General features: G+C 42.0%; 1 protein-coding gene across 11 annotated transcripts in view; it reads right to left on the bottom strand.

Moving 5' to 3' along the window:
• Window positions 1-988: 988 nt before the first annotated feature.
• Window positions 989-8,844, bottom strand: part of PTPRC (protein tyrosine phosphatase receptor type C) — a 129,643-nt gene continuing 121,787 nt past the window's right edge. For all 11 annotated transcript variants that reach the window (XM_070768726.1, XM_070768729.1, XM_070768733.1 and 8 more), the window contains 4 exons: window positions 6,498-6,620; window positions 6,100-6,278; window positions 4,417-4,552; window positions 989-2,090 (listed from right to left, as the gene is read on the bottom strand). In XM_070768726.1, coding sequence (XP_070624827.1) covers window positions 1,818-2,090; window positions 4,417-4,552; window positions 6,100-6,278; window positions 6,498-6,620 — 711 coding nt within the window. In that variant the 3' untranslated portion in view covers window positions 989-1,817. The remainder of the gene's footprint in view (window positions 2,091-4,416; window positions 4,553-6,099; window positions 6,279-6,497; window positions 6,621-8,844) is intronic.

Genomic DNA, 8,844 nt, shown 5'->3' with positions numbered 1-8,844 from the left:
AGGATGGACTCAAGTGGAAAATACACATTTAAACACACAACATTCACATTTGGAGATGTCACTTGCAGCTGAAATCTCTAAAAATAAAAATAAAAAACTCTAAATTTTAACTATACCATAGCATAAATGGTAACTGATCAAGTTTCTATTAAAGAAACTGAGGTACAGAGTTTGAATGAAAGAAGTGAAGGCCAGTTTTCTTTCTTTCTGGAGCTCATAGCTGCTGACTCCTAAAACCTCTTTTTTCATTAGTAACTAAACAATGTAAATTAGAAACTTGCTTCATTCTAAAATTCACTTCTCCTAAGTTAATGGCACAGTACTATAAAATAAGGTAAATATTTATTGCTAATTTTGTGTGTATAGTAATAAAAGAAATAGAAGGCTGAACGTAAGACAAATGTGAGTTGAATGGAAAACAATTGAATATGCATAGTTGACACACTTAAACTTAGTCAAGAGAGTGAAAATGTAGAAAACCACGCCAACTCAGAGGCAGTTGGTGACTACTGTAATAAACTCATGTGTAATTCAATAAAAAGGGTTTTGTTTGTTACCTTTTCTTGCATTTTTTCAGGTCCCAAACAATTATTAGACTATAGATCTTTTATAAAATGAGACCTATAAAGCTGTTACACAAACGTTAACTGCAAAAAGCCTATATTTTAATACATGCTTACATAGTTCATATATGAACATGTGACACAATACATTATATACAAGAAAAGGTAATAGTTGAATTTTATTGTGGTTGCTGTTACCAATTCATGGTAAAAAGTAGTCTAAATATTTGAGAAATTCAGAGTAAATGCATTTCAGTGAGACAAGAACAAACTTAACCATGAAAAGTATGCATGTGCAATATTATATACCTCCTATCAATGTCTTATTCCATAAAAATAGATATGTTAGGCTTCATATGTAAATATTTAGCACAAATACATTCTAATGACTCTACTTTTGTCCTAAGGATTGAACACACATTACATTTATTTAAAGATGTTTATTGAAGGTCAATTGTAGCAAACACATAGTTTTGGGTCAAAATTTCAAGCAATAAATTTCACATATTATACAGAGAATAATTTGTACTTCAAAATTATAAACACGACGTGCAGATAACAAGATAGGCTTTCTTGAAATTTTAAATTAGATTAAATAAGCCTGAAGTATTGGACTAAATGCTGACATATGGAATATAAGATTTCCAAATGTTAATTTAGTTAACTGTCCCGTAGTACAACCATCTATTTTTATGTCTATTTCTGGAAGTAAAATAGGAAATCATAAGATGTATTTCAGCAGGACAAGGAGGCCATCTTGAGGTCATTCTAGAAATGTACATGTCCTTCTTACTGGCAGCACATACACAATTTATGATTTTAAAAAAATACAACCTTTGAGCAAAGTTATTATTTCTAGTATAAAATACTGTCATTTTTCTTCAAAACCAAAATGGCAAAGTTTCTCAGAGCATTTAGATTTACTTGAAGGCATCCTCTAACTCACCCCCCATATCTGTCTGTTTCTGCCTCTTTCTCTTTCACACACACACACACACACACAAAGACTACAAACAAGCTGCTTCTTGCTGGATGATAGAGATGGATAAAACTTAAAATAAGCGTAAGACTGTACAAAAATGCTCCAGCGAAACTGTCTTAAATATTTTTCTACAGGTGTAAAACCAAAGTTTCCTGCAAACCCCAGTCCACGCCCTTCATGAATCTACTGTGTATCTATTTTGCCTCTCTAGTTCTAGAAAAGTAGAGACAACTTTGAATCCAGGGTTTGGAGCTGCCCCGCGTCTGTCTTTCCTATGCACTCTGAGTTAAAACGGGACTCGCGGGACCGTTGGCGGCGTGCTCCGGCCCCTCAGCACCTTCTGTGGGTTTGGCGCCTCCGGCCTCTTTGTCTCCTTCGGAAGTCTCCAGGGCCTCCGGGGGGCTTGTGCAGTTAGCATCCGGCTTAGCTTTGTCCACCTCGTTATCAATCTCAACCTTATCTTCTGGATGCTTGCTTTTCTTTACTTGTCCATTCTGGGCAGGATAGGTGCTAGCAATGACGTCATACAGAAATTGGTATTGCTCCTAGCAAAGGGAAGAAGCCAGGGATTACACAAAAGAGGTTTATGTCCTTTTTTTCTTTTTTTTTGTTAACATCAAATGAAAATGAACAAGACTTAATCATTTACTTGTGGAGGACTCTGGGTAACAGAAAACTACTCCTGTGTGTTTTCATAAAAAGATTGTTTCAAATGACTCACTCTCCTTAGGGTTCTAAAGGACTGACCTTGTAGCCATGCCAAATCGGTGTTCAGTCCCCTCTCAGGCCATAAGGGGGTATCTCGTTCCTAAGCTTTTGCAAAGGAACCCATCTTGGATGCCCATTCTCTTGGTTCATGCCTACATATCACTTGGCATCCGATCCAGAGTCTGCAGGAAGCCAGTCTGAGCCCCTCAGGTTAAATTCAGTGCCCTCATTCGTGTTCTAGTGATCTCTCCATCATTTCACTCATGTGTTCAGTCAATCGTGTCCGACTCTTTGCGACCCCATGGACTGTAGCCCACCAGGCTCGTCGGTCCACAGAACTTTCTAGGCAGGAATGGAGAAGAAATGGGTAGCCATGTCCTTCTCCAGGGGATCTTCCTGACCCAGGGATCAGACCCAGATCTCTTGCATCTCCTGCACTGCAGGCGGACTCCACCACCGCGCCACCTAATGATTTCTCTGGGCTTTCACTTATGGCATTGCTTAGTATGGGTCTGCCTTTTCCTCACACTGAACAGGGAGTATCTTAATGGCAAAAGCACACAGCAGGCACTCAGTACACTTTGAACATCAATATGTGCAAGGTCAAGGTCACGCACAAGCAAGAGCTGCCAGGGTTTGAGTGAGTGGTTAAGTCTGCACTGTGATGAGTGACTGACTCCCAGACCATCATCTGTTGTCACTAGACTTCAGACACAACTTGGGTTGATTAGGACAAGGCTCATTCAACAGCCTCTCTGTACCCATGAAACAGAGCAGGAGCCTTGGTCCTTATCCCCCAACCCTAGTCCTCTGCTCGTCCTTGGTCTGTGGAAAAACCCTAGTCAAAGAAGAAGTTTAATCAGAGAAGAGAGAAACAAAAGAGAACAAAGGAGACGAAATAGCAATAGTTTAGTCATTAAGCGTAGTCAAGGACCTTCAGTTCCTCTTCAGGGGCTGTAGATCATACTCTGAGCCATATCCTTGAGCTGTCTTATAGACAGTGAAACCCCCACCAGGTGGAGAAGTTAACTACAGGATAACCGGATTGTAGCCATAACAGAAGCTGCCACAATTCTGAGAATTGGCCTCAGAGAAATGGAAGAAACCAACCATGGAACTGAAGACTAACTGCACTTAAAACAATCAAGACGATGCTGGTCAGACCACCGATGACCAATCTGAAGATGACTGTGAGAGCTGACTGTGCTGTCTGCACGTAGTCCCCACCCTTAGTCTATAAAAGCTGTTGCCTGCTGATTGTCAGTGCAGTGGGGGAGTCGGCTTTGGACAGGCGTCCACCTCCCCACTGCTCCAGATGCCAGCATCCAAGATAAAGCACTTCCCTTCCTACCAGCCCAGCCTCTTTATCACATCTGAGTGGCGAGCCGCCAGACCCCTTTTTCAGTTGCATCCACATCTCTTGGGAAACTGACTTTGCAGGCCCTTTGGACAAAAGGTGAGTCTATCCCACCCCTACACTGAGCTGGCCTTGTGGCCTGTTCAGGTAACAAAATGCAGAGGAAAACACATGCCAGTCCCAAGCCTGGGCCCCAGGGGTCTCACTCTGCAGGAACTCCGCTGCCTTTACGGGAACACGTCTGGACCAGAAGAGACACGTGATCCACGCACCCCTGTTGCCACAGCTAAATGCCAGCCAACTGCCAGCCCAGGGGCACTCAAGGTCCCTTCGGACAAGCCAACTCCCAGTGGACACACCAGCGACAGGAGACACACGAGGGAGCCTGGTCCAGGCTGGCTGAGCCTGGTGTGAGCAGCAGGACTATTCAGCTGACCAAACAGATGACTGAACTATAATAAATGTCGTCTTTCTTCAGCCTCTAAATGCCGGGCGGTCTGTGGCGCAGCAGCACAGACTGATACAAGATTGGAAGTGGAGGGATGGGGGATTCATGAGCTTTAAGACAAGTGTTCTTCATGAACCACCACCACGCATCGCTGGCAAACTCCCGTTAGGTCTCTTATTTATACTGATAACAATCCAAAGTGAACCATCATGTAAAATGCGATTTTAAAAGAGAAGACTAGAAAAGTAAACAGAAGAGAAGTAACAGAAAGCAGAGGATGAGAGGAGGGGGAGGGGGCGGAAAGAGAGAGAAGTGAAAAGGGGAAAAGACGTTAAAAGCCCTGATGCTGCACACTTACGAAGGTGGGGACCATTCCTGGCCGAGCTTTGCGGAGCGACTTCACAGCTTGAAACACATCTATCACTTCTTCTGTGTCAGCGCTTTCTAAGAGGTTGAACAACGCGCAAAATATTCCTGTTTGCTGAGATCCATCTCTATAAAAGAAAGAAAAGATTAAAAAGAATTCTACAGTTTATGGAGAAAGTGATATTGGGATAAAAATCAAAAGACAGAGAGAAGAATACATTCTTTGCTTCAGATTTGCTGTAATTACTTTATTCCCGTCTCTTAAGAGCAGAACGTTTCTGCTAAATGCACGTTGTATGCAAACTTTCTCAACCTGGGAATATAACAGTCCTTTAGTTTAAAAACTTACACTTTAAAAATATACTTTCTCCTGTTTTAGTACTTTACTAATTACCATGCACTTTAATTTATATATGAAGTTGTTAAGACACATATCATAAAGCCAATTTGACTGAAATTTAGGGAAGATAAAGGCATGGCTAGAAACTGATGAATCCGGAAACACTGGACATGATGCCCTGTAAACTACTAAACCACGTACTTTGTCTCCTCTTGCTGCCCCTCTAGTGTTTGTTTTTTTTTTTTTTCCTCACAAACGTTAACAATTCTGCACCAATAGAAAAAGGATACTAGTGAAGTTACTCACTAAGGAGAGGGCAGCCAAATCACTTATCAAACTGTGAGAGGCATGCTGCATTATAATAAAAATTCTATTTAGAGAATATTATTGGAAGGTTTTTGATGTACATAACCAAGGAATGTACAGTAGGTATTCATCTGTCCCCTAAGACACACGTACAGTTTTAAATACTACACTTTCCTTCTTTAGTTTTCTTTCCATGTAAATTTTACCTCTGAAAACTCAAATAAATGCCAAAAAGTAGTATTTGTTTAAGGGCTTGGTTGTAGTGTATGCAATTTTAATAATAATAATAAGGCTTTCTCAAAAAGCCTCATTTCTTTTAAGCACTTCCCTAGTTTTACATTTCTCATCTTACTTTACTATTTTAATTTCTAATTTAGTGTAACATTTTATGTAAATAGTTTATATCATGCATCCTTCTTTCAAACCTCTTATTTAAGGTGGAGACCTATCACAGATGAAACGTAAGGGTCTGCATAACATAAATTAAATAAAATCAAGTATTATTATGTATATTATTAAAATCTTTGCCTTTGGGGCTCTGTTTAGGGAGTGAAGTGATGGGTTTCAAATCAAAGTTGCTAAGCATAAGATTTTGGTTAATAAATATGTGTATTGGAGGCAAAACATTCAGTCCTCTGGATTCTACTGACAACTAATAGAGTGGCTCAATGCACTTGTAAAGGCAGAAATAAAATGTAACATCTATCCATCCATCTGTCCAGGCATGCTTCCATTCATTCATTCATTCATTCAGGACAGGTGACATTCTGGGTTCAGCATTAGCACTGACTCAGGGATTACATACCCCTGATATTAAGGGACTCATAACCTAATATCCCTGCACTAAAATACAGTTATTTCTACTGCATTTCCACAATACTTGTGCTGCTGGAACACGCGGGAGAGACGTGTTCCACTGCAGTCGTGCATTTTTATCTATTAGGAGAAATCGCCTCTAACAGGAGGTGTGAGCCAAGAGGTCAAGCAGGACACTGGGTTTTAGAACATATCCCGTGAAACCCCACCGACCTGCAGTGGATGAGAAGAGGCACATTCCTGTGATATTTATTCCCTTCGGCAGAATTCTTCTTGGGAAGTTTTTGTTTGAGATTCTGGATCATCAAGACCAGTTCTTTGGGTTCTGCGGGCAGCTCTTCCCCATTCCAGTTATTAAATTGGTACTGGTACACCGTTCGGGGATCTTTCCTCTAAAACCAGGGGAAGGAACATGAATTCAAGGGAGAAACTCAGCCCATTTGATAAGTTGATTGTTGCTTTTCCCTCCCAGTTACTTTCATTTAAATCATTAAAAAAGTTCATCCTGAAAACATATAGAGAATTGCTTCACTGTCACAGAGCAATGCATCTTAATTTTTCAACCAGATCAATTACACCAAAGATGCATACTCCTGAAATTGAGTGTGTACCTTGGAGTGTCTCAGTTCAAATGCACGGACGGTATACGCTGAAGATTTGTTGGTGTCCTTCATGTGAACTTCCACATCTCCGTAGGCTTGCTTTCCTTCCTCCCAGTACTGAGCACAGGCTTCCTAGATGAGAAAGAACGTGGTTCAGCATCAGCTGCCCAAGGGTTCTGTTCGCCTGTCAACGCGCTCAGAGAACCACCGCTCTCATCTCGACTTTGACTCTGTCCTCTTTCTCTCTCTTCTTCACTCTGCTCTGTTAAATGTGAAATGACTAACTGTATTGTCAAACTGAGTCTTCTTCATAAAAATCTAAAACCTACTGGAAGTATTCTGGACATCCATCCAACAGATACATGGTGCTGCCTCATGCAAGGAACCCAGGGAGAGCCAAGATGCCCAGCACACCATGGGCACAGATCTGCCATGCCAGGCTAGGTCTCAGCTTTGCTTTTCCCACCTTTCCATGCCTCACCACCACCTTTTCAAAAAGGATGGACTGGGCTGATGTCATCACCCCTCCAAGAACTTAGGTCTCCCTCCAGGGGTCCGGGGGAAAGAGACCGCACCTTTAGAAGCTTCATCTCTATCTTGTCTGTGTCAGCTGGCTATCTGAGGAAACGGTCAAACTGACGAACACATGGATCACAGAAGTACTTGCTCCTTCCTCAAATGATTTCCACTGACTACAGATCCACAGTTGCTGACCACATTAGGCGTTCCTGTCTGAAGTCCTGTTCCATTCCCTGGCTTCCCCAATTTAGGTGAAGGAAAAGATTACTAGAATCCCAGGCCTTAAAAAAAAAAAAAGAAAAAAACCCCATAAAATAGCTAGCGGGGAGCTGCTGTATAGCACAGGGAGCTCAGCTCGGTGCCCTGTGATGACCGACACGGTGGACAGCAGGTGGGCATGGAGGCTCAGGAAGAGGATATGTGTGTCCTTACAGCTGATGCACATCGCAGAGCAGAAACAAATGCAACATTGTAAAGCAATTCTCCTCCAGCTAAAGTTTTTGAAAAGAAACAAATGGAAAATGAAAAAAAAACATAAAAATAAAGGGAAAAAAAACCCTATTTTCTATGCATGAGGGTAGGGGAAAAGGGAAAAGAGAGAGAGAAAAAGAATACATATAGGATAACTTCATACTGGTGAGAACATTCATTAAATAAGCTTTAACATATGTCAGATACAGTGTTAGGTGGTAAAGACTAAGATGTACTGCCAGGAAAATCTTGATAACTTGTGGTATTAAGAAAAGGCTCACATATATGTAACAGGCATTAGGCAGAAGATCAAATTAGGTCCGAGGTTCACCTCCAACCATAGAATTTTATGACAGTAACTCTTACATGGATATAAAGAAGATGGGATTTAGATATGGTTTTCAGGAGTTTTGTCTCTCTAGAAGAATAGGATCAAAATAGGAAGAGAGGGCACATCTAGATGCGTGGGATGTCAGAAAATTAAAGCTCACTGTGGAGAACACAGGCACTGTGTTAAGAGTCCGTCAGTAACTCTACTTGTCCAGAGTGGAAAGTGTAGAAAATGTAAAAGCTGAGGATATGGCAAGATACATTGGGCCTGATTACTGATGGTCTTAAATGTCAGAACAAAGAGGTGGGTTTCTATCCTGCAAAAAAAAAGAATAAAGATGTGGCTGTTGTGTGCGTGTGTGGTAAAAGTCACATAATATAAAACGTAGTATCCTAACCACATCTAACTGCACAGTTCAACTTGTTGGGCGGCTCTCACCATCATCCATCTCCCCATCATCCATCTCCCCAACTTTTCACTTTCCTAAACTGAAACTCTGTCCCCATTGAACACTAAGTCTCCACTCCCCTCCCCACCTCCTACACCCAGCCCAGCCCCTGGCACCGACTAGCTTGCTTTCTGACTCTAGGATGTGACTATCTGAGGTGCCTTGTACAAGCAACATCAAGCAGTGTCTGTCTGTACCTACCGCATCCTTCCCTGGTGACTCTGACAGTAAAGAATCCGCCTGCAATGCGGGAGACCCGGGTTTGATCCCTGGGTCGAGAAGATTCCCTGGAGAAGGGAATGGCCACCCACTCCAGTATTCTTGCCTGGGAGATCAATGGACAGGAGACTAGCGGGCCAAAGTCCACGGGGTTGCAAAGAGTCGGACACTCTCACTGCATACTGGAATGCATGTTTAAGTTTGACCCAATGCACGTCCTGCACAAACTGCACCTTCTTTTTCCCCCTGTGCTATACAGCAGGGTCTCAGCGCCCCCCGCTCACACAGCCCGCTGTGTTTAGCAGAGGGAAGCTGGGGGTTGCTGTGCATTATTAGACAATCGATCTGTGAACAGTGGGCAGAGCTGG

The sequence above is a fragment of the Bos indicus genome, chromosome 16 (genome assembly GCF_029378745.1).
Source record: "Bos indicus isolate NIAB-ARS_2022 breed Sahiwal x Tharparkar chromosome 16, NIAB-ARS_B.indTharparkar_mat_pri_1.0, whole genome shotgun sequence".
In the NCBI taxonomy this organism is placed as follows: Eukaryota; Metazoa; Chordata; class Mammalia; order Artiodactyla; family Bovidae; genus Bos; species Bos indicus.
The sequence above is the reverse complement of the archived record's forward strand: the minus strand, read 5'-3'. Positions and strand labels throughout refer to the sequence as shown.